The sequence below is a fragment of the Zeugodacus cucurbitae genome, chromosome 6 (genome assembly GCF_028554725.1).
Source record: "Zeugodacus cucurbitae isolate PBARC_wt_2022May chromosome 6, idZeuCucr1.2, whole genome shotgun sequence".
NCBI lineage: Eukaryota > Metazoa > Arthropoda > Insecta > Diptera > Tephritidae > Zeugodacus > Zeugodacus cucurbitae.
Window position 1 is genome coordinate 50,866,819 of NC_071671.1, and position 25,311 is coordinate 50,892,129.

Genomic DNA, 25,311 nt, shown 5'->3' on the forward strand with positions numbered 1-25,311 from the left:
AATAGATCAAGGTTTACAACAACATAGCATTCTGTTACCCTGCGACAACAACAACAACAAGCGAATACATTTTGTGTGAAACTTATAGAAAAACGTCCGATGTGTAAATAATTTTGACTACCTCTGTATATATATACATTATATTACATTTTTATAAATATTGAAAAACTTAATAAATCCCTCTGTCCCTTATAAGAATCATCAACTCATTAGCAGAAGAGAAACGGATTTTTTTCATCCAAAAAATTCACTCCATTGCTTAATTAATTTTTTTTCTTCTACACTCAACTTGCAGTGAAAACAAAAAAAAAAGAAAAAATTGGCGCAGTTATTATTTAATGAAGTATTTAATATATGAGTACTTTTAATAAATTGTATATAAATTATCCTTTGCATGCTGACATCGTCAACACTTTGCTTTTATACACCACACTTCTATCAAACAATGTCTTCTTTGCAATTGTTATCCTTCCATTTCACAACAAAGAAAATATTTATGGAAATCCACTACAATATTTGCACAATATTTATATGTTCTATCCAATAAAGCCAAAACTTTCCACTTGAGTATTTATTCCTTATTTTTAGTTAACCACACACGAAGAGGACACGACCGCAACTGAGGATGAACTTGTTGCGCTTTTCTATTTATACGCTTATACGCAAAGGATAACGCTAGTTGGAGTTACACACACACACACACACACACACACACACACACACACACACACAAATTCGCGAATAGACAATCAACAGGTGTGTGATGGGTATAAATTGCAACACTTGAAAGATGTTTGAACTAGAGCTCTTAAAATTATTCGAATAACCTGAAAACCATGCAGCCTTTGATATTTGTTTGTTTTTATTTGTGAACATGCCAATTGTGGCCCTTTTTCGTGAGTTTTACTTAAAAAAAAAAAATTAAAATTGCACTATTCGAATAGCTCTATGCTTTTTCAAACAATTTGATACAAAAAAACAATATATATGTATATATATTTTTAACGATTATATATCGTAGTGCATGTAGGATTTAAATTTAAATATTTTTTGTGCACACATTTAAATGTAATTTCAGCGCCATCTGTTGTGTACTGTGAATAGCACTAACTAGTAATCAGTGTTGCCGTTTGTTATAAACTAAATTCGAGAATGTCAGTGTTTTGAAATATTTTCAAAATATTATTTACGTTCTTTACATCGGTTGAAACATATTTTTTACAATTATAAAACTGTTTCTAAAATTTGACTGTATTTTAAATAATACAATCAAATAAGAGAGTATTCAAATAAAAAAAAATGGACCCAAAATATTTTTAATTACGTACGGCAACAGTGTAGTTATCGATAAATGCATAACACCGCTATACAATCTTTATAAATAAATATTACAATTTTATCAGTGAGAAGAAATGAAGAAAGTTTTGGTAACAGGTGGCACTGGGTTAGTGGGAAATGCCCTGAAAACTATAATTGACGAAAGTGGCACTAAAGATGAATGGATATTCGTAGGTTCATCAGATGCTGATCTGACGTAAGTACAAGACATTTACAAATTTAAAAAGAAAGTAATCTTATCATTGTTTGCAATAACACTTGCAGTGACGGCAATGCAACGCGAGCGCTGTTTGAGCGTGTTAAACCCACGCATGTCGTGCATTTAGCAGCGATGGTTGGTGGGCTCTTCCATAATATGAACAATAACTTGGACTTTCTGGTAATTATATAGTACTTACTGCCTTGACGTGCCAAACATTTTGAATAGTGCACTTTGTCTTTCAGCGTAGAAATCTGCAAATAAATGACAATGTATTACAAAATGCCTATGAACATGGCTGTGTTAAAGTAATATCCTGCCTATCAACATGCATTTTCCCTGATAAAACCAGCTATCCAATTGACGAGACAATGGTGCACAATGGCCCACCGCATCCTTCCAATTATGGTTATTCATATGCGAAAAGGCTCATCGACATACAAAATCATGCATATCATGATAAATATGGCTGCATGTTCACTTCAATTATTCCTTGCAATATTTTCGGGCCGCATGATAATTACAAGCCTGAAGTGAGCCATGTCATACCCGGCATGATTAATCGCATGTACAGTTTGATACATGAAAATACAGATGTGCCGGAAAGTGAGAAAGTTTTTCTTGTGTACGGTAGTGGTAAACCATTACGGCAATTTATATATTCGCTGGATTTGGCGAGATTGACAATTTGGGTTTTGGACAATTACGACAGTATAGAGCCCTTGATCTTAAGTGTGGACGAGGAAAATGAAGTTACAATTTACGATGCGGCAGTGGCTGTAGCGAAAGCTTTTGATTTTAAGGTTGGTACACTTGTTTATTAAATGATCAATTTATTATAATTATTATTTTATATTTTCTAATTTTAGGGCAAACTTGAATGTGATACCAGCAAAGCGGATGGCCAACATAAAAAGACTGCTTCAAATCGCAAGTTGCGTAGTCTATTACCCGATTTCCAATTCACTGACTTTGAGGCAGGCGTTAAAGCCTCTGTTAATTGGTATATTGATAATATAAGCAAGGTTAGGAAGTAATTGCGACGTTGTTGTTTATTTTTGTGCTTTGTATTGTTTTTTTTTTATTTTGTCTATGCACATTTTTACCTTTCGACAAATAACTATTATACAATTGTTTTGTAAAAATATACGTATGTAGCTAAATAAACAGGTTAATGCTTCCACAAATAGAATGTTTGTACGTATGTATATCATTTGCAATAAAAGTATATGATAATATGTGATAGTGATGCAGCCATCATTTCAAGGAGTTAAGGGCACTTGATATTTATTATCAGCAAATATTTTCAAGTTATCACAGCAAAATACTTAGAAATCAGATATTAGAAGTTGTTGTTGTAGAGTCTGAATCGACAAGCATAAGTCAATTGTCAACGAAGTCACCCACGGGAGGTCCAGTAAAAGGGCTCTTTCGACCAAAGGTAAAAGGATGTTAGATGGATGCTAGAAGGGAGAGTTTTTGGCGAAAGTCAGTCGCGTACGAAGTCCGGCCGGTACTGAAGGTCGTCGTCGACTTCCAGCAAGTGACTGCACGGATGGTTTCTGAGAATTCATCGTAAAATGAATTATAGACTCGACTGCCGTTGCGAACTTCTTTCATCTCGATCTCTTATCACAAATATAAAACAATTGTCTTTTATTTTATTATTATATAACATGTTTTATATATTTAAATACATTTATCATATACATATTTTACATAAATTTTACATAATCTCATACAATACATACAATATTAGTTATAAATATTTATTTTATTTATATAGGAGTCATTTTGTCATTTCGTCTTTTTTTGTGCTTTTGTGTTTTTGTTTTTGCAATTATTAGGGAAGTCGTTGAACAGCAAAACGACAATGAAACAAGATTATAAGAGAGCTTAATCATTGAATCAGGCACATAATAGTTATGTACATACATACTAAATTATATTTTATTTTATTTAAACACAAAGCGAAAAAGTGTACCGAACTCAACAATGCCTGCATGGAAAATTCTAGCAGGTATTCGTTTATCGTAAATTTTCCTAAACACTTAAGTTCTTTACACGGTAGTTTCATATAACTAAGGTTATGATAGAATAATTATATAGGTTTTTTTTAAATAAAATATTTTAAACAAAAGAAATATCAATGAGAATGATTACACGTGGTAAACCAAAAAATAATAAAATTAAATAAAATAAAATTTACTTAAAAACTTGAAAGTGTCCGCATTTTATACATTACACCAAATTGGAATTGAATATAACTGATTAAAACTATTGAGATTTACTTTTTGTTTTGTTTAATGCTTAAGGCAAGCGGTTAAATGCTGTAGGCGTGTTTGTTGTTGTGGTGATAGTGTGGTAGTGTGAATATGTGATACTAGAGTTTAGAGATGTTGTGTGTGGTATAATGTCGTTTGATATTTGCTAAACTAAGGTCACTCAATATTTCTTAAGTCTTTTTCGCATCTAAAGCACACCTTACACACGTCGCTTCTTGAGCAGTTTATCTTTGTTTTGTATTGTGAAGAAACCGTTAACCCATTTGAGATCTGGTTTCGAGAAGCGTACAGTTTGTCCATCACCACAGGCATTCTCAGCGGCATATATACCCTTGAGCATAACACTTGAACCGCTGCCGCATGCCAAAGCGCTGCCAACATCGAAGAGACAAGGATCATGTACAACGGCACTGCAGACGCTGCTTTCATCGGCACCACAATCGGCGCGCGATTGTGCTACTGTGTCGGATACGTGCATGACAGCGCCCTCCTCGTGACCTGGAAGAAGAATTTAAATAGATTTAGTAAGGTTTTATAGAATTTTTATAAAATATTGTGGTTCATATAGAATTACTTCCTAATTTGAATGGACGAAAGTTAATTTTAACCTCGGCTTATTCCAATACACTATGACACTAAGTTTCTCTAGTTGGTTATTCTTATAGGAAAATAGCTAAAACTAAAATCTTCTTTGGAAGTTGACTTGATTATGGACTGAAATTTCCATATCCAATTTTGATATCGGAGGTAATTATGTTATTAATCTGTGTCTTCGGGAAACAAGTTTCCACCCGTTTTTTCAAATACTATTTCCTATTAATTCCTATCGGATACTTACTTCTAATCGCTTGTTTACCCCAACCGGTGGTAATACATTTCTCATTGGGTTTGGGATCTTCATTAGTAACGCAGATGGGCTTGATGTGTTGAGCGAATTCAATGCGCTTATCCAAGCGTAGCACAGCCATGTCATTCGAGCCAGTTGAAGGATTGTATTCCGGATGGATATCAATGGACTTAACACCGACAATTTGGAAGGGCAGTGGCTCACTGTCACGTCCCAACTCCCATTCACCGCCCTTAACTTTCACGTCATTTGGAGAGACACTGCATGAAAGAGGGGATTGGTAAATTTCAAATTCATTTGCAAATAAACAACATTCAATGCTCACCCTTTAACCACTGAGGCTGCTGTCAAGACGATTTGATCGCCAATAATAGCGCCACCACCGAGTAGAGTCTTCGTCGATTCCTTGAGGATCATTGCTTGCCATGGAATTTCACCAAAGTTAGCGTCAATATCTTGAATACCCTGAGGTTTGGTGTTCTAAAATGAGAAAAAAATTGTGAAATTTCTTAACCTCAAAACTGTACCACGTATGTATTACTAACCGTATTTCTGGCGGCACAGACACCAGCCAAATTGATGGGCCATGGATCAACATAGTTGGCATCACGACAGCACTTTCCAGGTGCACCGTTTTCAAGCAGACAATCGGTGAGAGGGACACGGAAAGCGGCTGCGGCGGGACTAATGTCGACGGGCTGATCGGTTATCACGCCTATGCTGTTGCAGAAGTTCTCCGGCGTGCATTCCAAAGCCGAAGCACATTTAGACAAGTGCTGACGGTTGTCAAGCGGTAGCGATAGAATGTCTTCACCGCGTTGTGGTGGTGTGGGCTTTGGTACACGTGGTGGTGCTGCGGTCACAGTTTGTGTGACAGTATTCGAAGGTTGTGTCACATGATAGTCGAGCGGTACGTTTTCATGGCGTGGCGGCAAGTATTCATTTTGTGGCCTTGGAGCAGGTTGTGGTTGAGGGCGTGGTTGTGGCTGAGGTTGGGGACGTGGTTGCAAAGGCTGTTGTGGTTGTTGGGGTTGTGGTTGTGGACGTGGTTGCGGCTGTGGCTGAGGTTGGGGACGTGGTTGGAAAGGCTGCTGTGGTTGCTGTGGTTGGGGACGTGGTTGTAGAGGCTGCTGAGGTTGAGGTTGTGGTTGAGGTTGTGGTGCTGGAGGCGCTCTTGATGGCGTGGGGACGGGTTGATATGACGATGGTGTGTATACTTGACGAGGTGGTGCACTTGGTGTGGGTGGTAGATATTCATTGCGTGGAGTTACGGGTTTTGGTGTGGTTGGATAAGTGCTTGGTGGCAAATATTCGCGTTGTGGCGTCGTTGCTGGCAGACGTGGCGAAGACAATTGTTGTTCTTGTGTAGTAGAATATTGAACGGTTCTACCGGTTGTGGGAATGGTGAATTTCACTTCTGGCGTACGTAATACATAACCATCATCGGTTAGGGTGGTGGAGGGTATGCGACAACAAACATCAGGAGCGTAACAGCGAGCGTTCTGTAATAAAAGTAGGAAGACAATGATTTTATTAGTTGTAATTTGCTGTGGTTGTTTGGAGTTTAAAATAAGTTCATATTTTTCATATAAATCTAGTCGAAGATGACTATTTGTAAATAATTTTTTGTTATTAGAGAATTTACAAACTCAATATCATGCTGGTGTCATTAGAATGTTTAATAAAAAGTGTCACCAGAAGTGTTTTTCTTCTGCTAACAATTTTTCTTTTGAAAGTAAGACAAAGTTAATCGAATTCCTTTATTAATGGAATATGTTAGCCTATTGGACCATTAGTTGGAAGTCTCTGGGTAATCGAGGGTCTAATATATATTTTCCCAAAAAAGAAGCCGAATTAAAAATTACGAAATAATACCAAGACGTACTCTCCAAATAGAAAGAGACACTAAGTACGGGCTAGAACTCCTTTTAGAACAGGTGGGAGTACGTCTGTGTATTTACTGGAAACTGATTATGAACAAGTAGTTTCCTTACAATTTTTTGCCATTTTCCGAATTCATTTGGGATCTGTAACAATAGAGCCGAATCGATCCAGCTCCAATATTAAATATAGAATCCTCTTCCTCGACAGTGGAGCCTACGCAGCAGAACGGATTCGGATTTGTTTCGGTCAAGGACAGTCGATTCGGTAGCATTCCTCAAAATATATGGGAATTGTTTCATGATACAACAACAACAATAAATAAAGGAAGTAAAGGATCGCAACCGAAATGGACCCGCATTTGTATCTGGTCAAGGACTGCCAAAACTTAGCAACAATCCTCAAATTATATATAATATTCGCTACAACAACAATAACAACCAAAATGAGGAACGAATGCATTCTTCGATTTTTCATTAAGCGACACAAATCCGATAACAAAATTTTTGTAACCAATTAGCATGCAACTAATCAAAATTTGTTGAGTGATCGTTGTGGGTAAATATGTCAAGAAGGGATTGATTATGAATAAATATTATTTTTGCAAAGCACTTGCGACTGCTTCACATATTATCTTAATTGAATAAGTCTTTAAATGTAAATGTAATGTACAAATGTGTAAGTAATTGCAATAAGTAAGCGCTTCGGGACACCCGTTCGTAGGCATATCTGTCTGTCTGTCTGTCTGTCTGTCTGTATGTTTGTATGTATTGAGTTATGCATAATAAAAATTACCGCCTTGGCATTTGGCATAGAGTTTTTTCTTAATAAATGATCCATCATTTTAGGGGGACAGATAACAAATGCAGTAATGACTTTAAGAAAGGTTCGTTAATTTTCTCACCGTTTTTTATACATTTTGTCATGTTCTGCGACTAGTTTTTTGTTTACAATTTAATTTACTTGCCAATTGTATGTACATACATATGTATGTATGTTGAGTATGTATGTGATAAGTAAGTGGCCATGTCAGCCACTGTGCGCTGTCTGTCTGTCTGTCCGTCTGTCCGTATGTACGAATGACAAGATTGAAGTAGGCATTTTAAGGTAATTTGTTAATAGGGGTTATTTTTAATGGCATTGTTAAATGACATCCAGCTGCTTAATGAAGTTGTTCAGAAGGCGTACAATGGCATATTGGCTAGCTATGTACATATATGCACAAACACACACACACACATACATACATATATGTAAATGCATATTTAAGTAATTTTATGCTTATCTGTCAGCTACTTTTGCATACATATTTACAATGTACTATGTACATACAAATTTACAATTATACATATGCATATGCGTGTATTTACATAGGTGTGCACATAATTGTTGTGTATTTGCGAAAATATGATGTGAATTCCATTAAAGTGTGGTGTTTCGGTGTTGACCCGTGACCTTATTTGGATAAAAGTAGCCAAGGTATGCACATACATACATACATACATACATACATACATACATACATACATACCTATAGATATGTATGTCTATATGGGCCTAAATATTTATGTGGGTGTTGCTACTAGTTTAATGTTCGAATTCATGTGGAAAAGTTCACTTCTAAAACTTATTAATTTGGTATTTTGATCTTTGCCAGGTATTTGACCGGCCTTCTGCCGCGATATGTGTTGTGATGATCTGACAAATGGAGGGTTTTACATATTTAAGTAGCTTTTAAATTACCGTTATGTTTATAAAGACAGTGTTCTCATGTCAAAAACTCACTTGAATCCTTGATAAGCGATTTTTATTTTATTAAAAAATTTTGTTTAAATAATGACTGTATTTTTATTAAGTAGAGTGCCTTATGTATTAAGTTAAGCAACTGTAATCTATATTAGTCGACTTAAGAACTTTGTAATAGATTTCAAGCGCTTTGTAGAATCATATCGATCCGTTAGGAGTATTCGTGTGCCACAAAAGACAGTCGAAGCTGTCTAAGTGTGATTCTAGTTGTGGAGATCTACCTCTTGATCTAACCTAACCTAAGTAGAACTAAACTGTATAAAATTACAATTTGTTAGAAATTCTAGTACCCTAATCTCAATGTTTTTATGGTAACAAATCAACTGAATAAGTTCTGAGGTAGTGCACGGCCCGCTCACTGGCCGGGAATAATGCTAATAATGAATATCACAACCACTGATCACTTCGGAGGGTATTTTTCAATATTCTCTCAAAAGTCGAACGATTTTCAAATTTTTAAGAGGCTGTGGATGATACGTAGTTTTATAAAAGTTAACCAAAGACCCATGAGAAGCAACTGTATTGAATGAGTTCTATACGTGGGCCAACAAGATTTGATATGCGGTTTAAAAGACACACATATCTTGTCAACGTTAGTATAGGTTAGAGGAACTTAGTGGTTATCTTTGATCAGAGATAAGACGTATACAGTATCAAAAATGTCCGTTGTGATTCGAAAGAAATCAATGTTTTGGCGAAACATTCTAAGCTATAGCCATTGGATAGCTAAAGGAATAGGAGCCACGTTGCTTCAATCGTAGTCTCCCAAATATAATAGAGTAAACAAGCAGCTTCTGAAATGTTTTGGCGTTATGTATCCAGTCATCACTCAGAACAACAACTATTTGCCGATCACTGACCTTATGAAAAGCCCCGCTGTCCGAGTATAGATCACAAAAGGGTGTCTTTCATTACAAAAATATAAATCTTCAGTGCCGATGTTGAAAATAGTTGAACTTTTATCAAGAATTTTAAAAGATTGTAGGAAACAATAAGAAAATAAAAAAAGAATTTTCTTATTCACGACACTTAGAACTTAAGTATCCTTCTCGGTCACTCTAACTGCTTTAAAATATCGAACTTCTCAAGGAAACAAAAATTAGAGAAAACGGTTTTATCCATAGTCATAAGCTGATCGTTTTTTAACTCTTGCTTATCTAACAACGCAAATGATGTTCAGTTATCTAGTTTAAATTGAGTCCACTTGCTTTGCCATACTTATTACGCATTATTAATCGCTTACAACAGTACCACGCAGCTTTATTCACTGCATTGCAACAATTCTTAAAGAAGCTCTGTTGTAACACGCTACAAAGGTCACGCTTTCAAAATGCGTAACAAAGTAAACTTAACCAAAGCACCACAGCGCACCACAGCTTTAGTCTTACAATAAAATGTTATATTTATTATAAATATAATTGCCATGTTATGCGGCCTATGACGGAAAACTATGAAGAAACAAAAAAAAAAATGCTTTGCTACCATGCTGTGCCATGCTATTATGGCATGCATGTAGACACAGATGTCTACGAACTGCAGATCATTGGACTAATTGTTTAAACTTTAAACTGATGAGCGATCATTATGCGGCCGTGCGCTGCGTGACTTCCTAATGACTCTTATAAAAACCGATTCTTTTCAACTAGTATGCCATATTTAACACTGAATTTTTTTCTGTTTGTTCACGCTTTTGTTTTGGACTTTTATTGTTGTTGTGGTTTTTTACTTAATTTACTTGTGCGTTGGCGCCATCAATGTAGCAGCAGCGAGTTTTGAAGATCGCACTTACAAACACACATACAGACATACATAGGTACATATGCAGGTGCATGTGTGTGTATATCCACTGACTAAGGCAAGAAACGACCTAGACCTTGAGTTATGACGTCGTTTATTAGACTGTTGTAGTCGCATGTTGGTTTCTATTAAGAAAAAAACTGTTTATTAGCTTCAGTTTTAGTAACACGGCTTAGTCGGTATGGTTGCTTTACTTGACGCTTGAAGACAAAGTAAGTCAGAATGACGATGAACGAAACGCATGAATTTGCATTATTTATACATATGTATGTACATAGGTTTGTATGTTTATATTATAGCTACTGTTGCTGCTGATGGCTTGTGAATGATGTAACGAAAATCTCTTACAAATCTTAATTACATACAAATACACCTGTTGCATGTTTGGTATATAAAAATACATACCAACATATATACAGATACACATATTTATTACTGTACTTAGTGCAAAACACAGCGATTTGCATAACCATTGTTGCCTGATGTCGCATATCAAAAGCAGCAATCCAAATTGATGAGTACTTAAAGCAGTCAAGTTATAACTCATTTGTTATTGCTATTGTTGTTGGTTATAAAAAAAAAATAATGTTATAAAAAATCCATTTTAGCATTACTTTGCTTATGCGGAAGTAACAAAGAGTTGAAACTGGAAAACTTTTTCGTGTCAATTGTGTGGCACTCTTCGATTTCTATAGAATAATTTTCTTTTGTTAAACGCGGGCAAATTGGAGTTGAGAGTTGTGTTCTATCAGCTGGCAACACGTCTGTGCAACTTTTATTTGTATTGTCTTTTTATTGAGGAATACTATATATCTTTACTATATATAAATCTGTTTTAGCATAATAGTCGCGTTTATGTATTCTATTGTCTGTCCGTACTGTCGTCAATAGAATGATTTAGCACCCAAACCAGAGTTATCGTCTTCTAAAATCTATTATTTTATTTTGTGACACGTTTTTAGAACACCATATTTCTTTCTTAAGGGTAGTATAGCTTTGTGGAATTATACGTTTTTTCGTAACGGAACAAATATAGAATAATTAACATAGACCTATAAAAAAGTGAAGTTATTTTTATAGATTAATCAATCTGGTAAAAACCGAATTCTTTCTAAAATCCGTATTCTTCCAAAGATTGATGCAATTTTCGAAGACTTCAACATGGCCAATAGGTGTCTAAATATTTCCATCATTTCCTTTTTGCTACAAAAACAATATCGGAGCAACTTTTATCCTATCAAACGAAAAATAGTGGCAAGAAGCCATATCAGTTGGTTGATGGTATTTGTATCATTTGTGTCCATAAAATCTCGGATAATGCTGATATTATCCAAGCCATTCGGTCGAATTTTTATCGAATATTTCGGGCAAAGAGCAAATGATAATATAATGACAGGTCGTGCAGACATAAATAATATCAATAGAAAGAGACCGAGAGAGAGAAAGCTACTGATCGGCTACAAAACTACTGACTATAAAGTCAAAAACATCGTCTATCTCGGATAAAAATGTAAAATCAGGAGAAAATGAGTTATTGACTAGTTATTGTAGTAATTATACGTAGAATATAGATACATGTTACCCGAGGAAAGAGAAAAAATTAAAATTTATCCAAAATTGGTGTTTTGAGGTTTTGGTTCTATATCTCTAATATACGCCAGATACACATAAATTCTTTACTTTTCGATAACGGATCGAACTTGTCACTTACTAACCATATAATTTATGAAAATATATAGAAAGGTCGGTCGGCATGCACTATATATATATATGCAAATATGTAGTTTCCTTTCATTTTCATCAAGTTTTTATGCTCATAAAACTAGCTTAATACTACAGCACTAATATAACAAATTATCACCAGCAATAAATTCTATTCTCTCCCTAGATGGATTATCTCGATTTTAGCGCCTTTTATTTAACATAAATAAATAATAAAAGAAGCGAAGCCGGTTTTCATTTCTTTATAATAGAAAATACCTGATATGATTTGTTATCTAATATGTAGTGGAGATACGTGACAGTTGTTAGCTAATAAATGGTAGCAACAGAATATTTAAGTGGCAAATGAAAATATGCCCTATGGCAAATAACAACAAGCACAATGCGAAACAAGTTCTTCTTTTATTTAGAATAGGATTCCATTGTAGTCACTCTTACATTTGATGAAGATGAAAGAAGTGAACGGGCTCGATTTGAAGCCGGTATTTAGCTGGTAAAAAATACGTTCCCGCCGTTATGGAGATTTTTGTTGAGGAAATTGATAAAATTTGAATGAATAATGAGACTCATATGTTACTTGTAGTGGCTGCTTTCAAGCAGGTCTTAGAAGGGCAGTTTAAAATATTTTGATTTTTTTTCTTTATTTATGTTTATTTTATTTTAGAACACATGGCCTGTTAAACTACAGGCTTTACTGTATTGGTTATGAAACATATGTAGAAAGTCGATTTAAATAAGAAATTTTTTCTTTCATTCCTCAAGAGAAAGGACATTTTAGCATACAATGAAGGTATAAAGGCAAAGGCCTATGTATATTGGATGACAATCAAACAAAAATATACTTGACCAAGAAAAATGTTTATTGATCTACATACATATATATATAAAAATGAAACCCTTTTTCCGTTGTCACGACATAGCATGAAAACGGCAGGACCGATTTCACTGTTTCTTTTTTGTGTGTATTCCAGGAAGCTTGAGGATGGTTCTTACGGAGAGAAAAATTTAAAAAAATTGCTTGAAAAAGTCTAAAATTCACATTTTTCTAAACTCTCATACAAACAATTTATAATCTATAGATATACAAACGAATTGCTGTTCGTTAGTCTCGCAAAAAGTCGAGAACTGCCACACCAATCTGGCTAATTTTAGTCTTGAAATATTCGAGCATGGCCAAGAAAGGTTTAGAAAGTAAGTAAATATAGAAAAATTGCGCGGAAGATTGCAATAACAGAACTTTATATGAGTTGACAACAAAATTAAAAAAAAAAAATAGAAAACAAAAAATAATAATCTTTTGAAGGTAGTCATTGTTGCTTTGTTAAAATATTTTTGTCATTGTTCAATTGTATAAGGTTGGGTCGATAGCCCAAAACAATTTGTAACAAGTAAGGCTAAGTTTGGGTGCAACTGACTATACTCTCGGAATTTATTGATGTAATTTTATTAAGATATAACACTCAATACTGACCCATATATTCATAAAGAAGAATAGAACAACGAAAATCATCATATATTGTATATGAGGACCGTAGTAATTCCTGAACCGATTTTATTCATTTTCACCATCAAAGCATAACGGGAATAGGGGCAACTTGGCAACCTGTTAGTAGGCACACAAACTGTACATTCGGCATAGAAATTACTACTAAAATGCAAATAATCGCCAAAAATAGCGCTATAGCGAAAATTTTCTAGATATGCAAGTTGATAATTTGGGAAGTGCGGCGCATAAAAAATCGCTTATTTATACATACAAGTGTTTTTGCAACAAGATCAAACTGCGATTGTAGAAGGAGTTGCTAGATATTGGAATTGGTAAGCTCACAGTTGACACCTCGATGGATTAATAACATTTCAAACACATTTCTGTCTCTTCTGTCTCTTTCCGGACATAAAACAACAATATAATACCCACAATTGGCTGAGTGAACGACCAATATTGGTAGCAAAAAACAAAGATGTCGTCGATGTCAATGCGACAATTTAGAATTTCGTTACAGGAGAACTGACACAGATACAAATTAGGATGATGTAGCCAGCTATCCCAAAGGATTTTTATAATCATTGGAATTGTCTGGATTATCACCACAGTTGTCATCATGCTGCCTAACATAAATCAACCTCGACTTTGTAATGAACTTTGTGTCGTCATCGAAGCCAAGATTGATTGTATATCTTAGCCACAAAACGTGTGGCCGGGTCTGCTAGTTATTAATAGATTCTCAATCATACAATCAATACCTAGCATACTTTCTTTCTTTCCGCCAAAGTCGAAAAGCTCGATTTCTGAAGATTATTCAATCATTACTGTTAATATCTCTCTTGAAGTGGTGTTTTTTATTATTATTTTCCAAGAATATTCTACATTAATGATTAGTCCACGCTAGACTTGTGCTTGTAGAGAATTTCGAAGGTTTGTTAGAGGTTAAATGGTCAGAAAAAAGTTGGACCTAAACTCAAACACTTGAAACCACCAAAATGAAATACTGGCAACCGGCACAAGCATTACTGAGACGAGAATAAGTGGCATTCTGCATTGAAGAATCTTAAAAGTATTTCCACAAACAAGCTGATACTCGTCGATAATTACATTTGTGTGTAAAAAAATAACATGCTCTGTTGCACAAATAAGCTCGTCAATGTAATGGAAATGTAAATAATGTTATTGTGGCATTGGCAAGTGCGAGTGGACATGGATAAATATTTGTGTGTGGCACACAGCTGACCAACACCAACTATGCCACAAGCTGGACTTGCACACACACACAAGCAAAATGCATACATACATACATATGTAAGCGTAAGCACACGGGTGTGGGCTGTCAAAGTCGTCGGTAATGCTTTCAGCCTGGCACTCGACATCATTGCTTTCAACGACCTTGCCGCGCATTTTTCGCATATTTCATTAACCTGCATAGTATGTGCAATGCAATGCTTTCCACACAAATGTACTCGTATGTATGTTTGTAGGTTGCTTCTTGTTGGCGCTGACTCTAAAGCAGTTGCGCACGACATGCCGATCGTTGGCTTGTCGAACGGGCTATACATTGTCGAAATTCTTCAGTAATTTGGAATTTAACCCGCTTCACACTTTTCACACACAGGTCACCCGTCTGGATGGACTGATGATTTCCAATAAAACTGGATCGCCTTAATATCCAACACCACCGCAAGCATCCTGGCGATATAAATTGGTTGTTTTTTTACTTTGTTGTTTTTGTTAAATTTACTCACAAACTCTCTTTTGCTTTTGTTATTATGTTGCTATGCCTCACAACGGGAGAAAATGATGAAAACATTACTTCACTTCACTATATATATGTATATTTACTTGTATATATGTATGTATGTTTTAAAATAAAAAAAAAAACAACAACAACAACAACATTTTAACAACCGCTTGGCCAGTGATGAAGGTATCAAAGTATTCATCAACCTCATTTAATATATCATGGCGTCAATGACTGCATAACTAAGAAAGCGCGCAGTCGCAAAGTTCGCAAAGCAATTGTTGCAAGCAGCAGCACAGTTGCTTGCTGCAATTACAAGTATTAGCACACTGGCACATATATATGTATGTATATACATATAGGTAAATACATATATGTATATAGGTGTAAGCACTTTAGTATATATATACATATATATATATATATCTTGCAGCTTTTGCATGGCGTATATTGGTCATTAAAGTACGAATGCACTTAGCAGCATGCAACAGTAACAACAACAACAACAAGTGCAATCGGTATAACCGGAAAAGCGCAAAAAACTCTCCATAGCAAAGGGCTGGCGAAATTATGCAACCAAATATACGAGCAGCAGCAGTAAAGTAATGCGAGAAGACGATTTTAAGCGCAGAGTTGCACTGACTTACTTACGCTGCGCATTTGTACATACGTACATTCATATACATATGTATATGGTTGTAAGCGAAGAGGAGCGTCCACTACGGCCACTGCAGTTGTGCTATTGGGTTACGGCAGCAGCAAAAAGGTAGCGTTTACAACAGTTGCTGCTACATATATCAGCAGTAAGGGCATATTTATGTGCAATATAAACAAATTTATTTCAACTATACATACATATGTACATACGTACATATAATGGTACTTATTTACTGTTTTAGTATATGTGTGTCTGTGTGTCAAAAGCAAAACAAAATTATTTTCGCGAGTTGCTCATTCAATAAGTCGATTTGCATATGCAAAAATCATCGTGAATTTCATGAATATTTTGTTTTGAAGTGGTTTGGCTTTGAAACTGTTTAATATTTATATATGTACTCAAATCTACATATATACAAATATTTTGTTTACTTTGACTAAAATTCCAAAAATAAAAAATAAAAAAAATATCTGAAAATTCTATACTTTTAATGGCGAATTGAGCTTGACCGAGCATGCCATAGACTGTTCTTTCAAGTTCCAATAATACAAATTCACCTTATTAGACTAGACGAAATAAGACGAATCGCCCTATATATCACGACACTCATTTGGGTCTGAAATATGACAGATACATATATCTACAAATCCTACGAACACTAGCAGCAACGTTTTTGCTTCAATTTTCGATTGTAATCATTATTGTCCCTCTTATATACATAATAGCGCTCTTCACCCCAAATCACTCCAAAAAAAATTTCACAAAATTATATTATACATTTATAAATATTCTAAAATCCTCATTCAAAAACTCACCTTGCTCTTCTGAATGTAATCGGCCGAATCGATTTCACCGTTATTGCAATAACGTGTTGACACACAGTCGTAATTATTGGCGCAAACGTCATATGGACGTTCGGTTGTTGTTGTTGTTGTTGGTGGTGGTGGACGGTATATGCAGCAGGTATGTGTTGTTGGTTTGCAGTTCTAGAAAGGAAAAATATAAAATAATTTATTTAATCAAATATAATAATAATTTTAATAGTTAAATTAAATTAAATTAAATTAAAATAAATAAATAAAATAAAATAAAATAAAATAAAATAAAACAAAATAAAATAAAATAAAATAAAATAAAATAAAATAAATTAAAATAAAATAAAATAAAATAAAATAAAATAAAATAAAATAAAATAAAATAAAATAAAATAAATTAAAATAAAATAAAATAAAATAAATTAAAATAAAATAAAATAAAATAAATTAAAATAAAATAAAATAAAATAAAATAAAATAAATTAAAATAAAATAAAATAAAATAAAATAAATTAAAATAAAATAAAATAAAATAAAATAAAATAAAATAAAATAAAATAAATTAAAATAAAATAAAATAAAATAAAATAAATTAAAATAAATTAAAATAAATTAAAATAAAATAAAATAAAATAAAATAAAATTATATTAAATTAAATTAAATTAATTAATCATTTGATCTATGTGTAAATATAAGAGAAGGTTGTTTAATGTTGAGTTGGACCGATTTGAATAGGATTAGAAAAAGTTTTTTTACAATTAATTTATTTTTAGTATCTAAAAACTTGTTTAAAGGTTTTAATTATAAAGAAAAAAAATTAAATCAGAGTTGCCAACTTTTACAAAATGCAATTTCAACTTTTGTAAGCTGAATTATATGGGTGTCTTTAGTATAAACATTGGATGTCAAACAAAGGATTTTTAGCTCAAAAACATTTTAAAAATATTCGCCAAAATAAGGTTGTCCCCAAATAAAGTATAAAAAAATTTATTGGATGCTTAAATCGAAAAATCAGGAAATATTAACTCAACCGATATTAAAAATGAAACCGAAGCATATTGAAATAATAATAATTACACAAGCAAAAATATCATTGAAAGAAAAAATGAAATGAACAATTATGTTTAAAAACCATAAAACTCGTAATCTCGCACTTTTATGTGGTGTCTCAAAACTAATTATGAATGCTTATTAAAAACTAATTTATATTGGCATAAGGTTGTTAAATTGATGACACATTTTCCTTGAACAAGCAATCTACATTAAATTGCACAACGCAAACGATTTCACAAGCCGAAAATACAGCAGCGAAACAGAAGCAACGGATTTAAACGCTGATTAACATACAAAATCGGTATTAATCATCTTAAACTTTTGACATTATAGGAAATTAATTAATGTAATTACTTTTTAATCAGGTGTGAATACGATTTGCAACAGCGTTGCATTATATAACTTTTTTATTATAATATTTGATTAAAAAGGGGGCAACACTGTGTGAAAGTAGAATAAATTAATATTTTGGTGTTGCTTTGATTATTGGGAAGCAGCTGTCTTCGATTCGCCCGACTTTGGAGTATGATGAATCGGACAAAAAACTGGTATAAATGCAATTAAATGGTATAAAGCTGAAATAATAATTGATTATGCTGTTTTCAGGCGGAATCTCCATACTCTCTTGAGTTAAATTCAACTTGGTAACTTTATTTACAAAGAGGTCAGAAAGAGGTTGCTTATGATTGAGCAAAGTAAACATAGAGAAGTTTATATGAACAACAAGTAAGGAAGGGCTAAGTTCGGGTGTAACCGAACATTTTATACTCTCGCAATTTATTGATGTAATTTTATAAAGACAACACAATTCGACCCATATATTGGGCATAAAGTTCAATAGAATAACGAAAATCATCATAAATAGTATATGGGGACTGAGGTAATTCCTAAACCGATTTCACTCGTTTTCACCACCAAGATACAACGTATCGAAGACTATACGCTCACTTAATTTAATATTACTTATAATTAGGTATATGGGATCTGGGGGAAGTTATGACCCAATTTTTACCATTTCAGGTACAGAGAGAAACTGTTATAAGAAAAAAATTCAGAGGGAATGAATTACATTAAAATATCTGAGGGATTTACCTATATTTTCGGTGAAAAATTAACCTTAGGCACTGAGTTCTTCATGTTTGATATCAGGGGCCTTGAAAAGTCTTGGTTCGATTTTGACAATTTTTCCACAAGTGATGTCACAGCTCAAATACAGTATTTGTGTAAAGTTTTATTCCGCTAGCTTCATTGGTTCCTTTTGAATACATTATAAAGTGAACGAATCAGATGGAATTCAAAATTGGGTTATATGGGAAGTAGACGTAGTTGTGAACCGATTTCGCCCATATTCCACCCGTGTCATCAGGGTGTCAAGAAAGTGTTATGTACCGAATTTCATTGAAATCGGTCGAATAGTTCTTGAGATATGGTTTTTGACCCATAAGTGGGCAACGCCACGCCCATTTTCCATTTTGTAAAAAAATCTCAGTGCAGCTTTCTTCTGCCTTTTCTTATGTAAAATTTGGTGTTTCTGACGTTTTTCGTTAGGGAGTTAACCCACTTTTAGTAATTTTCAACCTAACCTTTGTATGGGAGGTGGGCGTGGTTATTATCCGATTTCTTTCATTTTTGGACTGTATAAGGAAATGGCTAAAAGAAACGACTGCAGAAAGTTTGGCTTATATAGCTTTATTGGTTTGCGAGTTATATACAAAAAACCTATTTGGGGGCGGGGTCACGCCCACTTTTCCAAAAAAATTACATCCAAATGTGCCCCTCCCTAATGGGATCCTATGTTCCAAATTTCATTTTCATAACTTTATTTATGGCTTAGTTATGACACTGTATAGGTTTTCGGTTTCCTCCATTTTGTGGGCGTGGCAGTGGACCGATTTTGCCCATTTTCGAAAGAAACCTCCTCAGGGTGCCAAGGAACATGTGTTCCAAGTTTCATTAAGATATCTTAATTTTTACTCAAGTTATCGCTTGCACGGACAGACGGACAGACGGACGGACAGACATCCGGATTTCAAATCTACTCGTCATCCTGATCATTTATGTATATATAACCCCATATCTAACTCTTATATTTCTTGGTGACACAAACAACCGTTATGTGAACAAAACTATGATACTCTGTGCAACAGGTTGCGAGAGTATAAAAATTGAAAATTATTTAGAACATATATACATACATATATAATAATAATATATAGTATAATATGCTCACATTAAAAATATGGACTTTTTAAGAAAAAAATACATTATCTTACTTAATTTATTTAGTAACTAATAAATTGCTCTGGGGGTCACAGGCGTTCTAATGGCTTAAAATAATGAAAATGTGCGGAAATTTTATAGCCTTGCCACCGTGTTGGCAAAAATTCAAAAACAATTATTTTTGTTCATTGTCGTCCGGTGAATTTAGTTAAACTCATAAGCACGTAAGCACTTAAGTATGTATGTATGTATGTAAGTAAGCGTCTTTTAAAAGTACAAAAATACTTGAAAACACATGATAGCTTCTTATTTTCTTGCAGTCACTTGAAAAATAAAAGTTTCCAGTGAAGTAATTTACTAGTTTTGATTATGAAATATTTACACGCCGGACATACATAGTAATATATATATGTATATAGCTTCATAACTTTGCAAAATTTGTAGACAATTGTTTTTGTATAATTAACGATTGGAGTTTGAAGTACCGGCTATCTTGAAAAAAACGAATATTAAACATATGTATATACATATATACACTCACAAGCTTACATTGTAGAGAAAAATATTTGCGAGGAAGCTTAAAGCAATTGCCAAAACTAATAGAAACATATGAAATTGCTTGCTAAAAACACAATTCTCTATTGTCACGCGATTTAACGGTTATTCTTAGCCTCAATAGATTAACAAAAGAGTAGAGAAACTAAGAAAAGAAGTTTATAGTTCTATAGTAAAATAATTTCCTTTCATCAATCTTCTTACTCTACTTATATCCCCATCCTTCACATAATTAACAACCGTTCTATGCACAACTCCATAACACCCTGTTTACCAAATACAGCCATGAGGCATAAAAATCGCTCTTATTGATTCTTTATCCAACGTTTCGAGGTCTCCAACACAAAAATGGCATTTAGTTATTACTCCGGCATTTAGTTCTTTGTTTTTATACAGACATATTTGTATATACACAAATTACCGCTGTCAGAAATGTTGCTCAAGCATTTGCATCTGCATAGTAGTTGCAACGTGCAAGACATCAAGACATTTGGCAAACTATTGCTAAGCATTTAGAATTGCATGGAAATAAATTTATTATAAATTATATGTGCATTAGGGTGGGACGTCTGGGAAATGTACGATATTATCGTAGAATTAAGAAGCTGGGTGCACGGACGGTTTTTGTTACTTAGTTACGCATACATAACAGTCTTTGATTCATACTATCTATTTTAGAGCTCTCTACTACTGTAAAAACTCATTTCAAGCAAACTATAGAGTTGAATCCAATAGTATTCTCTTCTATTAAAGTGGTATAACAGTTTGCTATTCAATTGGTATTTGATTTCTACCAGTAGCTTGTTCGATTAACCACTCTCTGACAAATCAAATCATAGCTGATATATACAGTTCTTGTATTATAGTTAACTTAAAATATTTTTTTTTTGTTATGTGCTAAAATTTAATGGATTCGTTAAAACATATAATAAATTGACTTAATTTCGAATTAATTGGTTTAATTAACGAGTATTTTCAGTAATACCACACACATCCAGGAATTAAAAAAAAAAAAATAATTTTTCTTCAGTCCGCCTTAATGTACAAATTTATGTCTGTCTATACAAATTCATATATCCTATTTCAAATAAGTGGTTGCATGAATTTTTCTAACCTAACCCAGCAGTAAAAAGAACTAAGATGAAACGACCTAACAACTGGTATAAAAGATAAACTCAATTGGTGAGCCCACTAACTTTCTTCCTTAGAAATCATTTGTATATTATATTTGGAAGGTTACTATGAAATTTTAAATGTCCCATTTTGGTCAGTTATACCAGTCATAGACTAGTTAATTACAAAATAAGATAGAACACCAGATGTTACTTATCATATTTTGGTCAGAAATATACCGGTCTTAGCCTAATTTATTATTAGATAACGATTTGTTTAATTATTAGATCAAAACAATTCTTGATTTAGAAATACATCGAAAAGTTTGTTATACCAGTTAATACTAGTTTTTTTCCGACCAGTGACTTTTCAATATTAATCTTAGTCAAGATATCCATGCTTCGTTTTAAAGTCTTCCACTGCCGAGTCACATGCAGAGGAAGATACGATAAAAAAGAATATTTTATAACTGGTGTAAGACTACTTTCCTTCAGACTACTAGTTCAAATTAAATTCAAAAATTATAGTTTCAAACTAGTTCGTTCTAGTTTAGACAGTAAGTACCAGTTGTCAACTAGTTTTTTTTTTCCTTTACGCCCATGGTTTCTCTGCGTGGAAACAACAGACGCTAACAAAGATGTGTATAGCACGCTACTATTTGTGCATCTACATATTTGACAAGTTATGTAAATAAGTTACCACAATCGCATTGACCCCAGAAAACTATTTTGTACACACAGCAATTTTGACCAGAAACGACGCTGCTGCTAGCTAATGCAATTGAATGCGCGACGATTAATGGGCAATTGCCATTGGTGTTGGCACATGTCAGATTTTCAGAAAAAGCTATTGCTTCTTTATTCTAAAAATGCTATTAACGCGCGATGACATGCCTCCGCATGCCGATATGGCAGACGGACATTCACAAATACGTACAAAAAAAGCATTTAATTGTATTGCACCAAGTTTATAAATGCATTCAAATATATATATATATTTGTATTTATATTTTAGTTGCCAATTTTCATATTAAATACGCCTCAAATCAAATGATATAACCACCTCCAGCCGGCAATAAATTGCCTGCTGCGACGAAAATATTAATTTAATCCACCTTATGATTTGCATATATTCATATATTGAAACACTGCGTATTTACATATATCGTCTGCATAGTCTGCAAATAATCGAAGTCATAACTCTAATTGCTTTTTGATTTATTGTATGATCGATACGGCCACTGATACTCTGTGAGTGTGAGTATCACACACACACACTCGCTTGACTTATTGTTTACATTTTAAATGAGTTGTCCGTAAGGCTTGTGATTTTTAATTTATTATGGCTTATATGATTAAATACCGCTACATTCACAGTTGCGCGCCTAAATACATTTGACAGCTCTCATATTTAGTGTCAAAGTTACGCGTGTAAGCGTGTGAAGGTGCACGAGTGCCATGTTAAATCACTTGTTGGCATGTAAACTTATGATTAATATAGATTTACCGATAGTTTTGGTGATATTTTTGTAGCAAAAAAAAAGGAGGTTATGTATTGTATTTGTGATCTACTAAAAAAATATAAAAATTTTTTTTTTTTTTTGAGGAAGAGTCTATATGGGTTGAGAGAGGAAATGATAATTTCTCTGAATAAAATGAGGAACATTTAGGTTATTGTCCTTTATTTTTTAATTGAAAACTATTTTTCGTGTTTTTCTTGTCACATTTGCTGATACTTTAATGTATAATTTAACAATAAGTTCAGCTTAATTTTTTTTTAATGCTAATCATTGCTTTTAAATTAAAGTAAACTGTCAAACTATCAGCTTTTCTTTGCTTACAAATATAATAATTTAATATTTTCTTTAATAAAATAATACAAAAATTTTGATTTCATGCTAGCTAATATTAAATATTCAAATACAAATTGCTTTCTATTGTAAATGTTATGTCTTAACGCTTTTCCACAACGGTTTTCTATTTCTGAAAAACTCAGTTGATTTAATACTAATATTTAATTACTGTGAGAAAATTAAAGATTATGAACATATTATACAATACAACACATAATTATACTGAGGAGTTTTACACAGTTGTTAATAAACAAATATTAAATTATAATAAAAATTACTACAGTGAAAATCAGGAAAATTAATGTGAAATTATTCAGCTGTCTATTTCATACATATTTACTACCTACATACAAACAGAAATAAATGTAAATCTTTTATGGTTCATAATAAATAATTCGATTTTCATCGCTCGTGACTTTTATGCATTTTTCGTTTATTAAATGCACATATTATCTATTGTTTATATTTTTATGCTAACGATGAATCGAAAAAATGCCGGTTTTTACCAAAAACATTTAGTTTTCTGTGTAATAATCTATCTGTGAGAAAACCGCTATAAGAGGTGTGTTAAAAAACGGGAATTTGTGTCCAAAAGTCCAATTGTCAGCTGTATTCATTGCTTACTTTGGCTGTAGCAGCCGCCTAAGGTTAGACTTGGAGATTTTCGTTTGTTAAAAGCTCACACTTCGTTGATTGTTCGTGAATTCTTGGTCAAAAACAATACTGTAACGATGCCCTTGACATGACTCCGTGTGATCCCAAATCGAGTTTAAGAAATGTTTTGACAATTGCAAGAAGCGCTGGCGTAAGTGCATCGTATCGAATGGGCACTATTTTAAAGGCGACAATATTAATGTAGACGAAAGAAGATTTTTTTTCAAAAATCGAAAATTTTGTTATTTTTTGAACACAGCACGAATTCGAGCTACTAAATAAAATCAGGAAGTATTGGAACATTTTTACTTTGTCAACTTTTATATTGATAACCTGCTTGATGCTGGGTTAACACTTTAATTATATATATTTTTCAAGATAATATGTAGTTTTATAAAGACTACGCCTCTTTTTTCTCTAAATTTTAGCATCATTGTGAATTTTTTCCATATATTTTTTTTAAACCTATATGCAAAGAGCTAGTCAATTAAAATGGTCCACTAAATTATGGATGATTTCAACAAAAAGTTGACCGGGCGTTGTATCTCATTCGCTTAAATCAATTTGAAGAAAATGACGCAGACTTCTTCAACTTTTCAGAAGAGTTGCTGATTTTTATTAAAATCACTGGAGTTATCCAATTAATGAACAATTCGTTGATAAATTTAGTCAATTAGAGAACCGCCTACAATGGTATACAAAAGCATAAATTATTAATTGACTAAATTAAGTGTCGCTTTCAAATGCATATTAGTCTTTCACTATTTTTTTACAATAATTAATTGTTTGCTTAATTAATTGCTTTCCTTTTATGCGGGGAGATAAAGTTAATAGCATTAAATACCAACTTAGAAATGTGCACAAAAAATAAATTTAAATTATGATTAGCGTTTGCTTTATTATTAAGGAAGACATATGTTTAAACAAAATAAATGAACCGGTTATTTACTAAATTGAGTCAGCACTCTCTAAACACACGCTACGACCATCGGATGACCGAGCGAAAAATTTTTAATTTATGCAATATTTGAAAAGTAAAAGAAAGACAAGTATCAATAGAATCCATCATAAGCACATATTTATATAATTAATCAACTCTATAAAGCACTAATGCTCTCTACTAAATTAAAAAAAGCTGTTCAGACACATTAATTGCTCGCAACCCAAACTACAGCTAGTTGTACATATATGTATGTAAACTTGAGTGCGCCACATTTTCGGCTCTCTCAAATGTCGGCTTAACTGTTGTTCTTACCCTTCAAAGTTGATATCATTCTAAGCT

At 33.2% G+C, this 25,311-nt stretch overlaps 2 protein-coding genes across 3 annotated transcripts in view; one reads left to right on the forward strand and one right to left on the reverse strand.

The window, feature by feature from the left end:
* Positions 1-1,345: 1,345 nt before the first annotated feature.
* Positions 1,346-4,032, forward strand: Gmer (probable GDP-L-fucose synthase). Its single transcript, XM_011187975.3, has 4 exons — positions 1,346-1,534; positions 1,603-1,717; positions 1,783-2,340; positions 2,407-4,032. The coding sequence occupies exons 1-4, from the start codon at positions 1,413-1,415 to the stop codon at positions 2,572-2,574; spliced, it is 963 nt and encodes a 320-aa protein (XP_011186277.2). The 5' UTR covers positions 1,346-1,412; the 3' UTR covers positions 2,575-4,032.
* The window catches only part of LOC105214542 (inactive serine protease scarface), a 58,475-nt gene continuing 37,081 nt past the window's right edge, over positions 3,918-25,311 (reverse strand). For both annotated transcript variants that reach the window (XM_054234534.1, XM_029041819.2), the window contains exons 3-7: positions 16,582-16,752; positions 5,215-6,171; positions 4,995-5,149; positions 4,661-4,929; positions 3,918-4,320 (exon numbers count right to left, since the gene is read on the reverse strand). In XM_054234534.1, the coding sequence (XP_054090509.1) occupies positions 4,022-4,320; positions 4,661-4,929; positions 4,995-5,149; positions 5,215-6,171; positions 16,582-16,752 (1,851 nt within the window). In that variant the 3' untranslated portion in view covers positions 3,918-4,021. The remainder of the gene's footprint in view (positions 4,321-4,660; positions 4,930-4,994; positions 5,150-5,214; positions 6,172-16,581; positions 16,753-25,311) is intronic.